Source organism: Balaenoptera musculus, chromosome X (genome assembly GCF_009873245.2).
Source record: "Balaenoptera musculus isolate JJ_BM4_2016_0621 chromosome X, mBalMus1.pri.v3, whole genome shotgun sequence".
Taxonomy (NCBI): Eukaryota; Metazoa; Chordata; class Mammalia; order Artiodactyla; family Balaenopteridae; genus Balaenoptera; species Balaenoptera musculus.
The window spans coordinates 85,382,959-85,405,883 of NC_045806.1; the positions used below are offsets into that span (position 1 = coordinate 85,382,959).

General features: G+C 39.2%; 2 protein-coding genes across 2 annotated transcripts in view; both read left to right on the top strand.

Moving 5' to 3' along the window:
• The window catches only part of LOC118888426 (nuclear RNA export factor 2-like), a 295,223-nt gene that overhangs the window by 183,352 nt on the left and 88,946 nt on the right, over positions 1-22,925 (top strand). The window lies entirely within an intron of this gene.
• Positions 904-21,008, top strand: LOC118888430 (transcription elongation factor A protein-like 3). Its single transcript, XM_036839406.1, is given in 4 exon segments — positions 904-1,050; positions 20,165-20,597; positions 20,600-20,750; positions 20,752-21,008. Coding segments are annotated over 3 exon segments (615 nt in total). The 5' UTR covers positions 904-1,050; positions 20,165-20,191; the 3' UTR covers positions 20,810-21,008.

Genomic DNA, 22,925 nt, shown 5'->3' on the forward strand with positions numbered 1-22,925 from the left:
ATTATCCTATATTGAGTTGGTTGCCAGGAGATCATGTCAGTGAATTCAGTGGATACCCAAATGTGGAGATCTTTATGAGAAGACTGATTGGAGGACTCTTGGGTTTAAGTGTTCCAGTAGAACTTGGGAAAAAAAGTTGCCTTGCAGTGTGCTAAGTAGGTGAAATACATATTATGCATATTATTTCTTTTGTGGAAATAAACTTAGAATTCTAGAACAGAAGTTGGCAAACCACAGCCCATGAGCCAAATCAGGCCTACTGCTTATTTTTTTGGCCAGTGAGCTAAGAATAAATTTTATGTTTTTTAATGGTTGAAAAAAATCAAGAATATTTTGTGACATGTAGAAATCATATGAAATTCAAATTTTGGTGTCCATAAAGTTTAATTGGAATACAGACATGTTTATTAATTTACATATTATCTATGGCTGGTTTTGGCCTACAGTGGCAGAATTGAGTACTTGTGAAAGAAATGGTATGGCCCGCCTGTAAAACCTACATATTTATTATCTGGCCCTAACAGAAAAAGTTCGGTAACCCTGCTCTAGAATATAACATCGCAATAGCACTTATGAAACCAAAGGGAAAAGTGGCTAGGCAGGCGAAAATGACATGTAACACAGCAAACCACAGACATCATGAATCAGATGCCTAATCAATTTCAAAGCCCTCCTTCCTCCAGGTGCTTGAGACACAAGGTATTACATTCATGTGAGACAGAAGTTTATAGAGAGAAAGGCTAAAGTTGAAAAGACAGGAAAATTGATGAACTGAGAAGCTTATGCCCTACCAAACTTCTCACTCTTTTTCTTATTTTATTTTTTAGCCATGCCATGCGGGATCTTAGTCCCTGACCGGGGATCAAACCTGCGCCCCCTGCAGTGGAAGTGCAGAGTCTCAACCACTGGACTGCCAGGGAAGTCTCCCAGACTTACCGCTCTTGATTGCCAATATTTGCACCAGCTTCTATGGAAAACAGAAGCATTCTGGCTTTCTTGGCCTAAGGATATTCAGCATTTCCTTCCTGAAGAGAAATTGGAAGCTCATATGTGAGTGAATCCATGGTATACCTTGATAGGTTAGACATGCATATGCCCAGAAAAATGTACATCTCTTCGTATATAGGTAGATTCAAGATGCCCTGTCTACCTCAGAGAATGATGAATTTAGGATTCTAGTCTCTGGACAGAATGCTTTCTGCTAACCAGCTTCCCTTGGCTCTTAACAGAGTGTTTGGATCTGAAAGGGCATCTAAGGGAGTAGTATGTGGGTGGTCAGGCTCCATGTAAAATGCTTGGGCAACAAACAACCAGCAGAAAGTGAGCAAAAGACAATAAAGGAGCAGGGCATGAAGTTCCTTTGAGGAGAACAGCTATATCTAAGGTCTGGCTGCATTTGCCTGTTGACATCATCTCTATGTGTTGAGCCTCCTTTTCTCCCTCACAGTGGCCATTCTCCACAAAAGGGATAGACAAATTCTTCCCATAAATGCCTAAAAAATCTAGCAAAGAGAAGGCAGTGAGATTAGAGAGTGTGCCCTTTGTTATCAAAGAAAAACGGTGTTCAAGAAAGTTTTGAGATGTAGATATGGATTGGGTCATTGGAGTTTTAGCACATCATACATATCTAGTAGATATCTGATGAATGTAAAACTGAGTAAGTATAGATTTAGTGATATTCAGCAAATGATAAACAAGGATACATGTTTGAATCTTTATGTATTTCTAACAAAATTGAAATAATAATGCAGATAATATAACAGTTGACTACAAATAATTACTGAATTTTTTTCTTTAAAAATTCAAATCTATTGAAGGAAATTCAGAAAATAAACTTAAGGGCCACCTTGTGACCAAAGAAAGCAATGCAGTTTGAATTTTCTAGCCAGAGGAAGAGTGCACAGACACTGGACTCTTCCAGGGAGTCGAGATACATAGGAAATGCACTTTGGTTAGAAGTGAAATAAAGCCTCCAAAATTAACCATCATGTGAGACATCAAGCCACATTTATGCTTCAAATGAAAATAGAGTAACAGGGACTGGATTTACTTCCCTAACTAAAACAACTAAAATCAGGACAAAATATATAAAAGAACAATTTTCAGTTGCTGAACATCGGACAGTGGAGGGAAAAGTTCTCTGAGAGAGGGGAAACAACACGAGCCTTCGGATTGCCCCCAACTGTGTACTGTAGGATTTATAACGTGTGGGAGTAAAATATATGTCAATAGTAGCACAAAGGCCAGGAGATAGGGAATGGAAGTACACAATCTTAAAGTTCTTATTCTATACCTTAATATCACTTGAAGGTAGGTTCTGAAATGTTAAAAATGTATATTACCAACATATGAGATAAAATGGAATCTTAAGAATACTCATTCAAAAAAATGTTGGAGGGAAAAGAGAACAAAGAACAGATGGGACAAATGTAAACAGATAGCAAGATACTTGATTAAAACCCACACATGTCAATACCAATAATCACATTAATGTAAATGGTCTAAAGACCTCAATTATAAAGCAGAGATTGTCAGATTGTATAGAAAAGCAAGACACAAATATATACTGCCTATAAGAACCTTAATTGAAATTTAAAGATACAAACTGATTACAAGTAAAAGAATAGAAAAAGATGAACAATCTTAACCAGTCAGAACAAAGCTTGAGTGGTTATATTGATATCAGTTACAATAAATTTCAGAGAAAAGAATAATACCAGGGAAATTATGGTCATAGAATGTCATTACATAACTTTAAGTGGTGAGTTTGTCAAGAGGACAAAACAATCATAAACATTCACATATTGCAGTGCTTCAAAATACATGAAGCCAAAATTGATAGAACTACAAGGATAAAGAGACAAATCCACAATTACAGTCACCTTCTCTAAAATATTGATAGAACAAGTAGACAGAAAATCAGCAAGTACAACACTATGAACCAATTCACCTAGTTGACAATTGTAGAACTTGCCACCAACAACAATAGAATGTACATTTGTTTCACATGCACGTGGAATATTTACCAAGATAGTCCATATTCAGGACCATAAAATAAGCCTCAATAATGTTAACAGGATTCAAATCATAAAATGTATGCTATTTTGAGTACAATAGAATTAAACAAGGAGCTAATGACAGAAAGATCTCTGAAAAATCCCCAAATATTTAAATTAACATGAAACAATACAGATCTAAATAACTCAAAGAAGAAATCCAAAGGGAAATTATATTTTGAACTGAGTGAAAATGAAAACTCAACATATAATAATTTGTGGGATGTGGCAAAAGTAGCACTCAGGAAATTTTATAGTATAAACATTTATATTAGAATAGAAGAAAGGCCTATAGTTGTTAAGTAAATGGAAATTTCATTTAAAACACTTCCTCTGAAGAAAACTATAGGTCGAGATGGCTTTACTGGTAATTCTACCAAACATTTAAGGATGACATAACACCAATTATATGCCAAATCCTTAGAAAACTGAAGAGGACGGAATACTTCCCAACTCATCCTACAAGGGTAGAATTACCCAGATAACTAACCAGACAATTATATTACAAGGAAAGATAACTACAAACCAATCTCCTTCATGGACATATATGCAAAAATTCTTAACAAAACTTTAGTAAAATCTAATTCAATTATATATAAAAATTACAGTACACCATCATCAAGTAAGGTTTATCCCAAGGATTCAAGGCAAGGTTAATATTTGAAAATCATAATTCACTATATTGACATAAAAGAGAAAAAAACATATGATCATCTCAAGGGAGAATGAAAAAAAATTTGCTAAAATTTTAAAATCTCTTACTGATTAAAATACTCAGCAACCAGATATAGAAGAGACCTTCCTCAACCTGATACAATACATCTATGAAAAACCTACATAATGATGTGTGCCTAAAGGCTAAATGTTTTCCCCCTAAGATAAGAAACAAGGCAAAAATGGACACTTTCACAAATTAGATTCAACACTGTATTAGAAGTTCTAGCCAATACAATAAGATAAGAAAGAGAAATAAAAGTCATACAGATTGCAAAGGAAAAAAATAGAAAAATCTTTATTCATAGAAAACATGATAGTCCATGTAGAAAATCCTATGTAATATACAAAAACTACTAGAGCTAATAAGTGAGTTTAGAAAGGTTGCAGGATAAAAGATCAGTATACAAATTTAGTTGTATTTCTAGTTTTCTGAGACTGCTGTTAACAAATAACCATAAACTTGGTGGCTTTAAAAAAACTGAGAAATTTATTCTCTCACAGTTCAGTACACCAGAAGTCCAAATCAAAGTGTCAGTAATGCTAAGTTCTCTCTGAAGGCTCTAGGGAAAAATGCTTCCTTACCTCTTCTAGCTCTGGTGGCCCTAGGCATTCCTTGGCTTGTGGCCCATCCTAATTCAGTATGCTCTCATCTCAATTCTTAGTTAACTATGTCTTCAAAGACCCTATTTTCAAATAAGGTCACATTCTGAAGTGCTGGGTGAACATGAATTTTAAGGAAAAATATTCAGCTCTCTACAAGTAATGAACAGCCAGAATAAAATTTAAAACACATCATTTACAGTAACATCAGAAATATGAATTATTTAGGGATAAACTTGACAAAAGATGTGTAAGATCTGCACATTGAAAACTATAAAACATTCATGACATAAATCACAGCAGTTTTTAATAGAAACTGACAATCTGATTCTAAAATTTACATTAAAAAAATCCAAAGAACTGAGAATAGTCCAAACAACTTTAAGAAGAGAAACATTTTGGAAAACTTTCACTACCTTATTGCAAGACTTATAATAATGGTGTCATAATCAAAACAGTGTGGTATCAGCATAAATATAGACAAATTGATCAATGGAACAGAATAGTCAAGAAATAGATTCACACATATATGCTTTTGACAAAGATTCCAAGGCAATTTGATGGTAGAATAGACACTCTTTTTGATAATTGATGTTGGAACAACTAGTTCCAATTGAACCTTTATTAATGATCATGATCATGATCACCATCATCATCATAATTAGAATAACTTTATCTCATATCATATAAAAAGTTGAGTCAAACTGTGTCAAAGACCTAAATGTAAGGTAAAACATAAAATTTCTAGAAATTTTATGTAAAAAATAAATTTTTTATAATATAATAATAATATAATATAATAAATAATTTATAATATAATAAATAATTTTTAGGTAAAAAATAATTTTATGTAAAACAAAATTTCTAGAAAAAAAATAGGAGAAACTTTTAGGGACTTTGAGTTTGTAAAAAATTTTAAATTAGAATTCAAAAAAACAAACTCTAACAGAAAACAAATCAATATATTGGACTTCATCAAAATGTAACCTTTCTCGTCAAAAGACATTTTGATTCTCAGAGATGGATAGAGACAGATTGTTAGAAATCCTAAGACCTCTCTCTACAACAATAAATAAGGACACAGGCTAAGAGAGTACAAGTGTCTTGCCATACATCTGAGAAGCTGTAGGACCATAGCCAGACCTGAGCTGGATTCAACTTTATTGAACAGCAAAAATCTGACCTGCAGACTTCCAGTTCTGGATAAGATAGAGCCACACCATCCCTTCCACACCTTTCATCTTACAACTGAAAAACCATAGACATATCACAACAAGAAGCATAGGAAAACACTGGAAAATAGAAAGATGAAGATGGACTGCCCAGAGATCTTGGGTTCCAAAGGAACTCAAGAAAAGTTTATTAAACTTTGACCAATGGGTCAAAGAAGAAATCACAAGAGAACTTAGAAAATATCTGAGACAAATGAAAATGACACATCATACCAAAATTTATGGGAGGCAGTGAAAGCAGAGTTTAGAGGGAAACTTATAGCTACGAACACTTACATTAAAAAAGAAAAAAGATCTCACACGAAAAGCTGACTTTACATATCAAGGAAGTAGAAAAAGAATAGCAAATTAAACCTAAAGCTATTAAAAGGAATGAAATAATAAAGATTAGAGCAGAGACAAATATAATAGATAATAGAAAAGCTATAGAGAAAAAAAAATGAAACCAAGAGTTAGTTCTTCAAAAAGATCAACAAAATTGAAAAATCTTCAGCTAGGTTGAGTAGGGAAAAAAAGAATATCTATGTACCTAAAATTAACTTACAGAGGGGACATTACTACTAGTTTTACAGATATAAAAAAGATTAAAAGAGAGGACTATGAACAATTGTATGTCAACAAATTGGATAACCTGGATGAAATAGATAAATTCCTAGAAACACACAACCTACCAGGACTGAATACTGAAGAAATATAAAATGTGAGCAGAACAGTAATGAGTAAGGAGATTGAATCAATAATCAAAAAGTTCTCAACAAAGAAAAGCCCAGGACAGGATGGTGTCACTGGTAAATTATACCAAATATTTAAAGAAGAACTAACACCAGTCTTTTTCAAATGCTTCCAAAAAATTTGGAACACTTTATAACTCATTCTGTCAAGCCAGCTGTATCTTAATACTAAATCCAGACAAAGACACTACAAGAAATGAAAACTACAGACTAATATCCCATATGAATATTAATTCCAAAGTACTAGCAAATGGAATTCAGCAGTGCATTAGAAGGATTATACACCATGACCAAGTGGGCTTTATTCCTGGATGTAAGTATTGTTCAACATATAAAAATATATTAATGTAATAAACCACATTAAGAGAAGGAAGGAAAAAATACATGATTATCTCAATTGTTGCAGGAAAAACATTTGACAAAATTCAACACTCTTTCATAATAAAAACACTCAGCAAACTAGGAATAGAAGGAAACTACCTCAACATAATAAATGCTTTCTATGAAAAGCCCAGAACTAACACCACACTTAGTGGTGAAAAATTGAAAGCTTTTCCTTTGAGATCAGAAATGAGAGAAGGAGGTCACCTTCATCACTTCTACTCAATATAGTACTGGAAGGCATAGCCCAAGCAATTAGGTGAGAAAAAAATCCATACTGTATTGGAAAGGAAGAAGTAAATATCTCTGTTCACAGATGACATGATCCTATAGGTTGAAAACCCTAAAGAGTCCTCAATAAAACTGTTAGAACTAAGAAATGAATTCAGCAAAGTTGCAGATAAATCAACGCATAAAAATTGGTTGTGTTTCTATACACCAACTGTGAACAACCTGAAAAGGAAATTAAGGGAATAATTTTTTTACAATAGCATCAAAAAGAATAAAATATTTCGGTATAAATTTAAGCAAGGGTGAAAAGCACTTTTACACTGAAAAATACAAAACACAAATAAACAGAGACATCTTGTGTTTGTGGAATTGAAGACAGTATTGCTAAGATGTCAATACTAGTCAAAACAATTTACAGGATTCAGTGCAACCCCTATCAAAATCCCAACGATGTTTTACTCAGGTACAGAAAAATCTTATTTTAAAATTCATATGAGGACTTCCCTGGTGGTGCGGTGGTTAAGAGTCTGCCCGCCGATGCAGGGGACACAGGTTCAAGCCCTGGTCCAGGAAGATCCCACATGCCACGGAGCAACTAAGCCCATGAGCCAAACTATTGAGCCTGTGCTCTTGAGCCTGCGAGCCACAACTACTGAGCCCACGTGCCACAACTACTGAAGCCCGCACGCCTAGAGCCTGTGCTCCACAACAAGAGAAGCCACTGCAATGAGAAGCCAGCGCACCACAACAAAGAGTAGCCCCCGCTCTCTGCAACTAGAGAAAGCCCGAGCGCAGCAACAAAGACCCAACGCAGCCAATAATAAATTTTTTAAAAATTCATATGGAATCTCAAGAGACCCTAAATAGCCAAAACAACCTTGAAATTGAAGAACAAATTTGGAGGACTCACACTTCCTGGTTTCAAAACTTACCATAAAGCTACAGTAATCAAACAGTGTAGTTCTGGCATAAAGACACATATAGACCAACGGAATAGAATAGAGTGCCCCAAAATAACTCTCACATGTAAGTCAAGTGAATTTTGACAAGAGTGCCAAGATCATTCAATGGGGAAAGACTTCATGCCAGTCACTAAGACTAGAGTCCCGGCAATGCCTATGTGCTACCTTTCCTAAGACACTGACAAATTGGACACAATAAATTTATTGCTTTTCTCCCTTTGATTTTAGTGATTTTATTACATGTCCTGAGTTCATAATTTACTTAGCCAATGACCCTGGTTTATGTTTTGCTCTCTGCCGAAAGGTGTACACCTCTATACTCTTATGCCTAAAGGGAAATCTTATAGAGGTTACTACAGTACTATTAATGCCATTATAAAAATTAATGGAGATTATTGCTTTCCTCAGGGGGCAACTGCCTCCTAGACCACTCCTCAACCACCTGGGAAGAGGACCTCCCACTCTCTAGCACTTTATCCTACTCCCCCACTCCAACTTTCCACCACTACCTCCCGTCTTACGTCTCTGACCATGAACACAACTACCCCTTCTCCTTGGCTATAAATACCACTAACTTTTTCTATATGTTTTACTAAACTATCAGTTCGTACACTCCAACAACATAACTACTGGACTTGTCACCAAGATTTTTTGTCATAAAATATATAATTCATATTTATAACACTTTTCAAGTCTACCAAAAATATTGTTAGAGACCATGAAAACTTCAGATCTGTTTTCTTGGCTAACGCCATATCAATAGGGAATTTGGTTATGGCTGGCCTACAAAGACTCCTCATTCTTCTATTTGTTTTCCTTCTTTTAATTCTCACAACAAAATGTTTTCTATGCTGTTTAGGGCAACTTATTCCCTACTCTCTGTAAATATCCTCTACTATTTGGGCCACTCAAATATCCCAAATAATTGAACTTAAAACAGATGTCAAGACATCAAGGGGGTAAATTGTAATATATTTTTTTGCAAAAATGCCTTTTATTCATTTGTGTGACAGTGTGTTGTGCACTGACATCAGAAGAATCTTTACATCTTATAAAGCCATAAAGAAAAATGAACTCACACCATATTAAAAAAATTAACTCAAAATGGACCCAAGACCTAAATATATGAGCCAAAACTTTAAAACTCTTAGAAGAAAACAAAGTGATAAATCTTCATGTCCTTGGATTTGGCAATGGATTCTTAGATATGACATTAAAAGCATGAACAACAAAAGAAAAACAGATACATTGCATTTCATAAAAATTTAAAAGTTTTGCGAATCACAAGACACCATCAAGAAAGTGAAGACAATCCACATAATGGGAGAAAATATTTGGAAATCATATATTTGATAAGTATCCAGAATATATGAAGAATTCCTACAATTCAACAACAAAAAGACAACCCAATTAAAAATGGGCAAAGGAGTTGAATAGATATTTCTCTAAAGAAGATATATAAATATCCAATAAACACATAAGATGCTCAATATCATTAGTCATTAGGAAAATGCAAATTAAAGCCACTTCTCACCCACTAGGATTATAAAAATTAAAAATGGAAATTAACAATTGCTTTAGAGAATGTGGAGAAATTGGAACCCTCATACATTGCTGGTAGGAATGCAAAATGTTGCAGCCACTGTGGAAAACAGTTTGGCAGTTCCCCAAATAGTTAGATATAAAATTACCATATGAGGAGATTAAACAAGATGGCGGAGTACAAGGACGTGCTCTCACTCCCTCTTGCGAGAGCACCAGAATCACAACTGGCTGCTGGACAATCATCGACAGGAAGACACTGGACTGCACCAAGGAGGATACCCCACGTCCAAGGACAGAGGAGAAGCCACGGTGAGACGGTAAGAGGGGCGCAATCAGAGTAAAATCAAATCCCATAACTGCTGCGTGGGTGACGCACAGACTGACGAACACTTATACCACAGAAGTCCACTCACTGGAGTGGAGGTTCTGAGCCCCACGTCAGGCTTCCCAACCTGGGGGTCCGGCAATGGGAGGAGGAATTCATAGAGAATCAGACTTTGAAGCCTAGTGGGAATTGATTGCAGGACTTCGACAGGACTGGGGGAAACAGAGACCCCACTCTTGGAGGGCGCACACGGAATAGTGTGTGCATCGGGACCCGGGGGAAGGAGCAGTGATCCTGGGGGAGACTGAACCAGACCTACCTGCTAGTGTTGGAGGGTCTCCTGCAGAGGTGGGGGCTGGCTCTGTTTCACCGTGGGGACAAGGACACTGGCAGCGGAGGTTCTGGGAAGTACTCCTTGGCGTGAGCCTTCCCAGAGTCTGCCATTAGGCCCACCAAAGAGCCCAGGTAGGCTCCAGTGTTGGGTTGCCTCAGGCAAAACAACCAACAGGGAGGAAACCCAGCCCCACCCATCAATAGTCAAGTGGATTAAAGTTTTACGGAGCTCTGACCGACACAGCAACAGTCAGCTCTACCCACCAGCAGAGCCTCCCATCAAGCCTCTTAGATAGCCTCAACCACCAGAGGGCAGACAGCAGAAGCAAGAAAAACTACAATCCTGCAGCCTGTGGAACAAAAACCACATTTACAGAAAGATAGACAAGATGAAAAGACAGAGGGCTATATACCAGATGAAGGAACAAGAAAAAATCCCAGAAAAACAACTAAATGAAGTGGAGATAGGCAACCTTCCAGAAAAAGAATTCAGAATAATGATAGTGAAGATGATCCAGGACACAGGAAAAAGAATGGAGGCAAAGATTGAGAAGATGCAAGAAATGTTTAACAAACACCTAGAAGAATTAAAGAACAAACAAACAGAGATGACCAATACAATAACTGAAATGAAAACTACACTAGAAGGAATCAATAGCAGAATAACTGAGGCAGAAGAATGGATAAGTGACCTGGAAGACAGAATGGTGGAATTCACTGATGCGGAACAGACTAAAGAAAAAAGAATGAAAAGAAATGAAGACAGCCTAAGAGACCTCTGGGACAACATTAAATGCAACAACATTCGCATTATAGGGGTCCCAGAAAGAGAAGAGAGAGAGAAAGGACCAGAGAAAATATTTGAAGAGATTATAGTCGAAAACTTCCCTAACATGGGAAAGGAAATAGCCACCCAAGTCCAGGAAGCGCAGAGAGTCCCATACAGGATAAACCCAAGGAGAAACATGCCAAGACACATAGTAATCAAAGTGGCAAAAATTAAAGACAAAGAAAAATTATTGAAAGCAACAAGGGAAAAATGACAAATAACATACAAGGGAACTCCCATAAGGTTAACAGCTGATTTCTCAGCAGAAACTCTACAAGCCAGAAGGGAGGGGCATGATATATTTAAAGTGATGAAAGGGAAGAACCTACAACCAAGATTACTCTACCCGGCAAGGATCTCATTTAGATTTGATGCAGAAATCAAAAGCTTTACAGACAAGCAAAAGCTAAGAGAATTCAGCACCACCAAACCAGCTCTACAACAAATGCTAAAGGAACTTCTCTAAGTGGGAAACACGAGAAGAAAGGGACCTACAAAAACAAACCCAAAACAATTAAGAAAATGGTCATAGGAATGTACATATCGATAATTACCTTAAACGTGAATGGATTAAATGCTCCAACCAAAAGACACAGGCTTGCTGAATGGATACAAAAACAAGACCCATATATATGCTGTCTACAAGAGACCCACTTTAGACCTAGGGACACATACAGACTGAAAGTGAGGGGATGGAAAAAGATATTCCATGCAAATGGAAATCAAAAGAAAGCTGGAATAGCTATACTCATATCAGATAAAATAGACTTTAAAATAAAGAATGTTACAAGAGACAAGGAAAGGACACTACATAATGATCAAGGGATCAATCCAAGAAGAAGATATAACAATTATAAATATATATGCACCCAACATAGGAGCACCTCAATACATAAGGCAACTGGTAACAGCTATAAAAGAGGAAATTGACAGTAACACAATAATAGTGGGGGACTTTAACACCTCACTTACACCATTGGACAGATCATCCAAAATGAAAATAAATAAGGAAACAGAAGCTTTAAATGACACACTAGACCAGATAGATTTAATTGATATTTATAGGACATTCCATCCAAAAACAGCAGATTACACTTTCTTCTCAAGTGTGCACGGAACATTCTCCAGGATAGATAACATCTTGGCTCACAAATCCAGCCTCAGTAAATTTAAGAAAATTGAAATCATATCAAGCATCTTTTCTGACCACAACGCTATGAGATTAGAAATCAATTACAGGGAAAAAAACGTAAAAAACACAAACACATGGAGGCTAAACAATACGTTAGTAAATAACCAAGAGATCACTGAAGAAATCAAAGAGGAAATCAAAAAATACCTAGAGACAAATGACAATGAAAACACGATGACCCAAAACCTATGGGATGCAGCAAAAGCAGTTCTAAGAGGGAAGTTTATAGCTATACAAGCCTACCTCAAGAAACAAGAAAAATCTCAAGTAAACAATCTAACCTTACACCTAAAGAAACTAGAGAAAGAAGAACAAACAATACCCAAAGTTAGCAGGAGGAAAGAAATCATAAAGATCAGAGCGGAAATAAATGAAATAGAAACAAAGAAAACAATAGCAAAGATCAATAAAACTAAAAGCTGGTTCTTTGAGAAGATAAACAAAATTGATAAGCCATTAGCCAGACTCATCAAGAAAAAGAGGGAGAGGACTCAAATCAATAAAATCAGAAACGAAAAAGGAGAAGTTACAACAGACACCGCAGAAATACAAAACATCCTAAGAGACTACTACAAGCAACTCTATGCCAATAAAATGGACAACCTGGAAGAAATGGACAAATTTTTAGAAAGGTATAACCTTCCAAGACTGAACCAGGAAGAAACAGAAAATATGAACAGACCAATCACAAGTAATGAAATTGAAACTGTGATTAAAAATCTTCCCACAAACAAAAGTCCAGGACCAGATGGCTTCACAGGTGAATTCTATCAAACATTTAGAGAAGAGCTAACACCTATCCTTCTCAAGCTCTTCCAAAAAATTGCAGAGGAAGGAACACTCCCAAACTCATTCTATGAGGCCACCATCACCCTGATACCAAAACCAGAGAAAGACACTACAAAAAAAGAAAATTACAGACCAATATCACTGATGAATATAGATGCAAGAATCCTCAACAAAATACTAGCAAACAGAATCCAACAACACATTAAAAGGATCATACACCACGATCAAGTGGGATTTATCCCAGGGATGCAAGGATTCTTCAATATACGCAAATCAATCAATGTGATACACCATATTAACAAATTGAAGAATAAAAACCATATGATCATCTCAATAGATGCAGAAAAAGCTTTTGACAAAATTCAACACCCATTTATGATAAAAATTCTCCAGAAAGTGGGCATAGAGGGAACCTACCTCAACATAATAAAGGCCATATATGACAAACCCACAGCAAACATCATTCTCAACGGTGAAAAACTGAAAGCATTTCCTCTAAGATCAGGAACGAGACAAGGATGTCCACTCTCACCACTATTATTCAACATAGTTCTGGAAGTCCTAGCCACGGCAATCAGAGAAGAAAAAGAAATAAAAGGAATACAAATTGGAAAAGAAGAAGTAAAACTGTCACTGTTTGCGGATGACATGATACTATACATAGAGAATCCGAAAACTGCCACCAGAAAACTGCTAGAGCTAATTAATGAATATGGTAAAGTTGCAGGATACAAAATTAATGCACAGAAATCTCTTGCATTTCTATACACTAATGATGAAAAATCTGAAAGAGAAATTATGGAAACACTCCCATTTACCATTGCAACAAAAAGAATAAAATACCTAGGAATAAACCTACCTAGGGAGACAAAAGACCTGTATGCAGAAAACTATAAGACACTGATGAAAGAAATTAAAGATGATACCAACAGATGGAGAGATATACCATGTTCTTGGATTGGAAGAACCAACATTGTGAAAATGACTATACTACCCAAAGCAATCTACAGATTCAACGCAATCCCTATCAAATTACCAATGGCATTTTTTACGGAACTAGAACAAATCATCTTAAAATTTGTATGGAGACACAAAAGACCCCGAATAGCCAAAGCAGTCTTGAGGGAAAAAAACGGAGCTGGAGGAATCAGACTCCCTGACTTCTCACTATACTACAAAGCTACAGTAATCAAGACAATATGGTACTGGCACAAAAACAGAAACATAGATCAATGGAACAAGATAGAAAGCCCAGAGATTAACCCACGCACCTATGGTCAACTAATCTATGACAAAGGAGGCAAAGATATACAATGGAAAAAAGACAGTCTCTTCAATAAGTGGTGCTGGGAAAACTGGACAGCTACATGTAAAAGAATGAAATTAGAATACTCCCTAACACCATACACAAAAATAAACTCAAAATGGATTAGAGACCTAAATGTAAGACTGGACACTATAAAACTCTTAGAGGAAAACATAGGAAGAACACTCTTTGACATAAATCACAGGAAGATCTTTTTTGATCCATCTCCTAGAGTAATGGAAATAAAAACAAAAATAAACAAATGGGACCTAATGAAACTTCAAAGCTTTTGCACAGCAAAGGAAACCATAAACAAGACGAAAAGACAACCCTCAGAATGGGAGAAAATATTTGCAAATGAATCAATGGACAAAGGATTAATCTCCAAAATATATAAACAGCTCATTCAGCTCAATATTAAAGAAACAAACACCCCAATCCAAAAATGGGCAGAAGACCTAAATAGACATTTCTCCAAAGAAGACATACAGACGGCCATGAAGCACATGAAAAGATGCTCAACATCACTAATTATTAGAGAAATGCAAATCAAAACTACAATGAGGTATCACCTCACACCCGTTAGAATGGGCATCATCAGAAAATCTACAAGCAACAAATGCTGGAGAGGGTGTGGAGTAAAGGGAACCCTCTTGCACTGTTGGTGGGAATGTAAATTGATACAGCCACTATGGAGAACAGTATGGAGGTTCCTTAAAAAACTAAAAATAGAATTACCATATGACCCAGCAATCCCACTACTGGGCATATACCCAGAGAAAACCGTAATTCAAAAAGACACATGCACCCGAGTGTTCATTGCAGCACTATTTACAATAGCCAGGTCATGGAAGCAACCTAAATGCCCATCAACAGACGAATGGATAAAGAAGATGTGGTACATATATACAATGGAATATTACTCAGCTATAAAAAGAAACGAAATTGAGTCATTTGTTGAGACGTGGATGGATCTAGAGACTGTCATACAGAGTGAAGTAATTCAGAAAGAGAAAAACAAATATCGTATATTAATGCATGTATGTGGAACCTAGAAAAATGGTACAGATGAACCAGGTTACAGGGCAGAAGTTGAGACACAGATGTGGAGAACAAACGTATGGACACCAAGGGGGGGAAAACTGTGGTGGGGTGGGGATGGTGGTGTGCTGAATTGGGCGATTGGGATTGACATGTATAAAGTGATGTGTATAAAATTGATGACTGATTAAAAAAAAATTAGAATAAAAAAAAAAATTACCATATGACCCAGCAATTCCATTCCTAGGCATATACCCAGGAGAAATAAAAACATACATCCACATAAAAACTTATACACAAATGTTTAAGGCAACACTATTCACAATAGTCAAAAGGTGGAAACAACCCAGATATCCATCAATGTCTGAATGGATCAACAAAATATGATATAGACATACAATGAAATATTATTCAGCCATAAAAAGGAATGAAATACTGTACATGCTACAATGTGAATGAACCTTGAAAGCATTATGCTAAGTGAAAGAAGCCAGGCACAAATGGTCAAATATTGAATGATTTCATTTATATGAAATATCCAAAGTAGATAATTCCATAGAGGCAGAAGGTAGATTAGTTGTTGCTAGGTACTAAGGGAAGAGGAGAATTGGGAGTGACTGCTTAATGGGTATGGAGTTGATGAAAATGTTTTGGAACTAGATAGAGGTGATAGATTCACAACATCATGAATGTACTATATGCCACTGAGTTGTACACTTTAAAATGGCTAATTGTTCTGTTAGTTTCTCCTAAGAAATAGACATAGTCCTATTTGAAAAAAGATGTATATGAAAATATATTTTCTAGGCCAGTTGACCTTCTCCCTTTTTTTAATATTACCCCTTTGAGCATCTAATGAAAGTAATGGAGCCTATCCTAGGCAAATGTACACACCCAGTAAAAATGTGTATACCCTACCCCCCCCACACACATGCACATTATTTTGAACATAATTCCAGGGGTTTCTTTAGTTAAGAATGCCTGAACCCAAGGAGTAAGTGCTCTCCCTCTAACATAGCTCAGCTGCTATTTGTCTCTTCTCCTTCCTGTCTCATTCCCAAGTAGCTCGTTCTCCTTCTGTCTTTTTTCTGCCTCATAGCTTCTGCTTCTTCATGATGTCAACCTGCTCATGTATCAGGGTTTCTGAGGCTCCTAGGGTACAGCTCTTCTTTTCATAAGTCTACATACTCTACTACCTTCTAAGCATATGCTACCTTGCATATTATTTCAGGTGGTCCACAGACTTCCTCAGCTGAAAACACCTGGTCTAGGTCAATCAGTATGGTCGGCCTGTCAGAGTTCCTTAGACACTGGTCTAAATCTGGCTGAGAGAGCAGCAGGGTGGGTGTGGACTGGCAGGAAGCAACTCTTCAGCGTGGCTAGGCTCCTCCTAGGTGCCCTGGAGGTAAAGATAATAGAGTTGAAAGACCCAGCAGGCTGCATCTCCTTAGTTAGGTGGTAAGCAGTAGACAGGGTCAAGGAAGTTTCCACCTGGGCACTGGGAATAAGGGTAGACAGCAAGCAGGTCTGGAGGCTCTCCCCCCAACAATCACTTCTACAGGCTTTATGGAAACCCTCTGCTGCAGGGGTCTAGGAGGGATCTGTTTTGGTTTTCAGTTGTCAGAACAGCATTCCCATCTCTGCTGGAGTTGCGTAATCTCTGTGGGAATTTGGGGGAGGGAGGGAAGGAGCCAAAAGCATTTATTGAAGTCACCACCTTGGTCACCTCTCCATGTATATTTTTGGGTAAGCAACAGTCAGGTGCCTGAATGCAAAGGATGAGAGGCTCTGAAAGGTGAGAAGGGGTCGGGACAGCATATTCCTCCCCTCTTGACAGGGCAGGGAAGATCAGACCATGTCGGCACCCCTCAGATCCTCAGCTGCCTTGCTGCACAGCTAAACCTCTGAATGAAAATAGCCATGGGCCAAATGTTCAAGACTGATATTGTGTTAGCCATCATGTTCCAGCAAGTGCACTTAACACTCAGCTATTGTTTGGGAATATTAAATACATGTATTTTCGGTAGAACATGACAGAAGCAGCTATTTATGAAAACTTTAAAAATTCTTTTGTAAGTAGACAGTCAAATCCATTTTCTAGTAAAAATTAATATTAGGAACTTAAGTTGCTCTCACAATTCGGGGATGTTGGTTGTTTCCTCTACCTTAAACATGTTCTTTTTCCCAAATGAAAATAGCTTTATTTAACTTTTTGCTTATAAAAATAACCCACGGTGAGGGAAATAAGTTAAATAAAACTGAAAAAAATTATTTAGAAGAAAATAAAATCCCTATTTCAACTACCTGCTTCCCTACCTACCAATGCACCCTGTACCTGTTATGTGAAGGTCTGGAAGACAGGAATGAGCACGAGTGTCAGAGTGGAGAAGTAGATGGAGGGGGTAGGCACTTTGAGATCAAACGAGAGAAAGAAAGAAATTCCTCAGAGATGGATCAGTGGGGCCAGTAGCCCTGGGAGAAGACGCAGCCCCTGATAAGACAGAAGAACAAATACATACCACAGGGAGAAGGGGCCCCATTTGACCTCTGGGATTAGCCACGACCAACATGAGTGACAGGGCCTCAAGCAGTCAGGGGAGGGTACTGAAGAAGGGTGAGGCGGGAAGGGGCCAGTGAAGGGAAGAAGTGGGCTGGCTCCTGAGGCACTTCCTGCAGGAGGGAGAACTAGGGAGCCGAGCCCACTGGTGACGTTTCCTTCATGTGATCGGGAGCAGATGCGTACAGAAGTCCCTCTCTTCCAGGTATCAGCTCCCTATTTCCGTGGAGGAAGATAGATTTCAGACTGAGGGACCAAGGGGAAAACTGCCCTATAGCCCCGCAAGGTTGCAGGTCGGTACTAGCCGGAGTGGGGAAGGGGACACTTGAGGTAGGGGTAGTAACAGACAGAGGCTACACAGGATCCGGTCTGCTTTCCAGATGCCACCCTCCTCCCACCCTTATTCGTTCTGGCGCAGAAAATTGTGTGAGTGTTGGGGGAGAGGTCCGGGTACCATCTCTTATTTCCCTGGATAAGTACTGGCTTATGGCAGCAAGAAATGTGAGAAGGAGGCATCTCCCTGAGATGGTCACAAATTCACTGCCTCCTGCGGACACCTGGGGTGGGGGTGGCAGAGGGCAAAGACCAGAGCAGGTCTAGGACTGGATTCTCTCTACCCCTTCCCTGATGCCCATCCATTTGGTGCAAGAGATGGAGGGCTTGGTGGGAGGAGATGGAGAGGGGCCAGAGGATAAGAATGGGTACCAGTTGGGATCTCTTAGGAGGCAGGTTATTGGGGGACATCTGACAGAGGGAAAAGGCTAGCGGAGGGGGATGGAGAGGAAATGGCCTGATCCTTCCGGGGTGGAGGGAGGAGGGCAACGCCTGTGAACCCAGGATGGGGAGGGCAGACCCCCTTGCAAAGGGGCCAGGCCTGCTCTTCTCCACCTTCGTCCTTTTTGCAGGGGGGGATGTGGGGGGAGGGGGATGAGGGAGAGGGGAGAGGGAGAGGTGCTACAGAGGAGGGGGACTGAAGTTCAGTCTGGAGACCAGCTCCCTATAGGGCAGGAGTGACTCCTGAACTAGGAAGAGTTGAGAGGAGGTAACATGGACCAAAATTTTTAATGAGTTTGGAAATAATTTGTCTCTTGCATTGCAGGAAAATGTGGTCTTTCTGTGTATGTGGAAAGGGAAGCGGTGGCAGGAATGCTCTGGACATTTCTGCCATGCTCCCTGACTCTACCATCACCATTTTCAGAATGAGGGATGGGCTCGTTCTATCTGGGCACCCTGGGGTGAGGGTTTGGAAGGCAGAGACCTGAGCAAAGCTGGATATGCCTTCTGAACATCACTGTCCTGAACCTCACAAGGAAAAGTGAGACAGAAATTTGGAAGGAAGATTGGGAAACATAGAAACACTTTGGAAATAATCTCTCTCTGCCATTTCTCAGTGGTTAAAAAAAAAAGGAGGCTGTTAGGGAGGAGCTGTAGAGGGGGATCAGAGAAGCAAGGGAAAGGGCAAGGGTATGGCAGGAGCTGGGAAAGTATTGACAGCTAGAGTCGGAAAAGAATCAGTGTCCTCATTGCCACTCATTCACTTCTCAGTCCCTCATTCACCATCTGTCTCCTGTCTCTCTACAGGTCTTTGGGTCTGTGGTTGTAGGCACCAACCCAGACAAGGAAAGGAAAGACCTGCAGTATCAGTGCAGGTCAATGGAAGAGGGCAACTGCCCCAGGACCCCTGGGAGTAGGAGTGACTAAAGCCTGAGCAGAAGTTGGGGAGTTCACTACCTGCCACCCCTCCTCCAAGCCTCCCTATTCTGGTCTCAGAATACATGGCCTCTGTCAGGACCCTAAGGGAACCTGGTGCTTTATGGCTGGTGAAGACAGAGGGGAAAACAAGGAAGTGAGAGTTGGCAGGTGTGGCATCTGTGAAGTCCTTGAAGATAACAGAGTATCTCTGATATCTGAGAACTGGCCATTGTCTGGTTGTATCTGCAGTTCTACAAGTCTTACAACTGTAGACAAGGGGAAAAAGAAACTGGCCAGGATTCTTGCGGGTCAGTCTAAGTTGGGACCACCCAGTTAAAACTGTTACCGGCATAGCCAAGGCCGGAGCAAAGTTTAGGGACAAATCTGCTCTTATACACTTGTCAGCACAGCCCACTTAAATGTAGGGAGAAGCACCTGTGGAAGTGTCTGCAAGGTGGGCTCATGTTATCATGTGTGCCAACCTTGCATACACTGGGAAAGAAAGGAGAAAATGTATGGGCGGGAGTGCACCCTGCCCATAGGGGTAGGCCATGAAGATCCTAAATCACAGAGGCAAATACTTATCAGAACCTGTATTTCACCACCTAAGTCCTCGGTCTCCTTTGTCTCCGTTTTGTCTCCTAGGACAGACAAAGGAGGGCAAATCTCAACATGGAGAAGGTCTACAGAGAAAATGAAGGAAAGCCAGAAAATGAAGGAAACCCAGACAATGAGGGAAAGTCAAAAGATGCAGTAGATACAGAAGATGAAGGAAAGTCAGATGAGGAAGAAAAGCCAGAAGTGGAGGGGAAGTCAGAACATGAGCAGGAGCTCCAGAATGAGGGACGGCCAGAAGACGAGGGACAGCCAGAAGATGAGGGGAAGCGAGAAAAGCAGGGCAAGTCCGAAGCTGAGGGAAAACCACACGGTGAGGGCAAGCTGGAATCCCAGGCAAAGCCAGAGAGTCAGCCGCGGGCTGCCGAAAAGCGCCCCGCTGAAGACTATGTGCCCCGGAAAGCAAAAAGAAAAACGGACAGGGGGACGGACGATTCCCCCAAGGACTATCAGGACAACTTACAGGAAGGCATCTGGGCAGTGAGGAGATGATGAGAGAATGTGCAGATATGTCAAGGGCTCAGGAAGAGTTAAGGAAAAGACAGAAAATGGGTGGTTTTCATTGGATGCAAACAGATGTACAGGATCCATTCACCCCAAGGGGCCAACGGGGTGTCGGGAATGAGGGGCGGAGGTAGGGGCCAGAGGGGCTTACATGATATCCCATATCTTTAATGCCTTTGGCCTTCAATTCTGACTCCTCTGATGAGAATATCGCTGACCCTGCTTTCCCTGGCAGGCATTTGCCAGGCTATGTGCTTTAACCTTAAGCTGATACTTTGCTTTAGGTGTCACTCTCATTACCAGCAGCCTTTTGATCCAACTACAGTGCTCTCTGTGTTTCAGTAGGGGATTTTCACCCACGTGCATGGAAGAGATGTTCATGGTACACTGTAAAATAACAATAAAGAAAAACACCAGTTTTCAGAACCGCATATACAGCATCTGCCCGTTTTTGAAAAAAAAAACCCAAAAAAGTTACACAATACATCCATGTACAGGGAAAACTGAAACTGAGTAGACCAAAAGCAAAATAATGGTTTTCTCTGGGTGCTGGTGGTAGAGATTATCCTTTCACCTGTACTTTTCCCCCTAAAATACACAGATTACTTTTGTCATAAAATAAATAATAAAAGATTTGAAACATAGGAAAATACCAAGCAATCAAAATAACTGCTCAGTGAGTTTATGAAGGTAGTGGAGACACTTAAAATTCCTGTTGTCAGGATGTGAAATAATGCATAAAACACATCATCTCTGGGACTCGCAGCTGGAGGAATCAACCTGGCAGTTATTACAGAACCACTGCCGTAGGGAACAGTCTTCTCATCTGTGAATTGGGGATAAAGCTTGCCTTCCAGGGCTGTGGAGAAGATCCGATGACATACTGAGTGTGTGAACTGTGTTGGGCTGGTTCCTACCCTCTCCCCTGCACTAGCAGGACCAGAACCCCATCAGATGTTTGGGAGAGGGCTGAGGGAGCTCTCACTTGTGTCCATAAATAAATCCAGACAGCTGAGAGGTGGGTGTCACTCTCCCCCAGGTAATGCTGTGTCTGAAGGACACTCTCCCTCTTCTCATGTGTCCTGTACTCTCCTAAGGGCCTCACTGCTGCTGGTGAGCTGAAGTCCTCAAGGTAACAAAGCCCCTTTGATTTCCCTGGAGTCTCTAGTGAGTTACACCCCACTATGTTCCCTACTGAACTATGGAGAAGGTCCCCCTTCTCACGTTATAGTTTTATTAATCCTGACATGAAATGTGGAAAAATGCTTTGTAAAATCTTAATTAATGCATTTTCAGGCATTATAATTAGCCCACTAGACTTGCCTTATTCAAAGCAAAGAATTTATCTTATTCATTTTGGTACCTACAACACATGATAGAAGCTTAAAAATCAATACATTAATCATTGAGTCAGAAGGCCTCAATTTTTGGCCCAGTTCTGTCCCTGATTGAATACATAACCTTGAGCACATAATTTCATTCTTTAGCAATTGAAACTCGCCACTCCAAAAGGAACACAGCAAGAGAGGGATTATACCACAATCCATTGTTAAATAACTTTAACATTGGATATAGTAGTGTTTCTCAAAGTTTGCTAGCTACTAGCAGACCACCTGCATCGAAATCACCTACCTTGTTGAAAATGCAGAATCCTGGCTCCTGCCTCAGATCCAAGGTATCAGAATCTCTTTTGACTTTTCCTCAAAATGTCTCTGTGTATATAAGTCCATGCCACTCTCTCACTTCGTCCCAGCTTACCCTTCCCCCTCCCCGTGTCCTCAAGTCCATTCTCTACATCTGCGTCTTTATTCCTGTCCTGCCCCTAGGTTCTTCAGAACCATTTTTTTTTTTACATTCCATATATATGTGTTAGCATACGATATTTTAGATAGCTAGTGGGAAGCAGCCACATAGCACAAGGAGATCAGCTCGCTGCTTTGTGACCACCTAGAGGGGTGGGATAGGGAGGGTGGGAGGGAGACACAAGAGGGAGGAGATATGGGGATATATGTATAGGTATAGCTGATTCACTTTGTTATACAGCAGAAACTAACACACCATTGTAAAGCAATTATACTCTAATAAAGATGTTAAAAAAATGTCTCTGTGTAGGTGTCCTTTGTTTTTAGCTCATTTTTATTTTTATGGATATATGTATAAAATTTAAAAATCCAATAGTGTAAAAGAATATGTTATTAAAAACTGCAGTCTGCCTCATCATTCCACATTCTCACTGTCCAGAAGCAACTACCATAAATGTTTTTGGTTTCTTCTGGTATTTACCTCC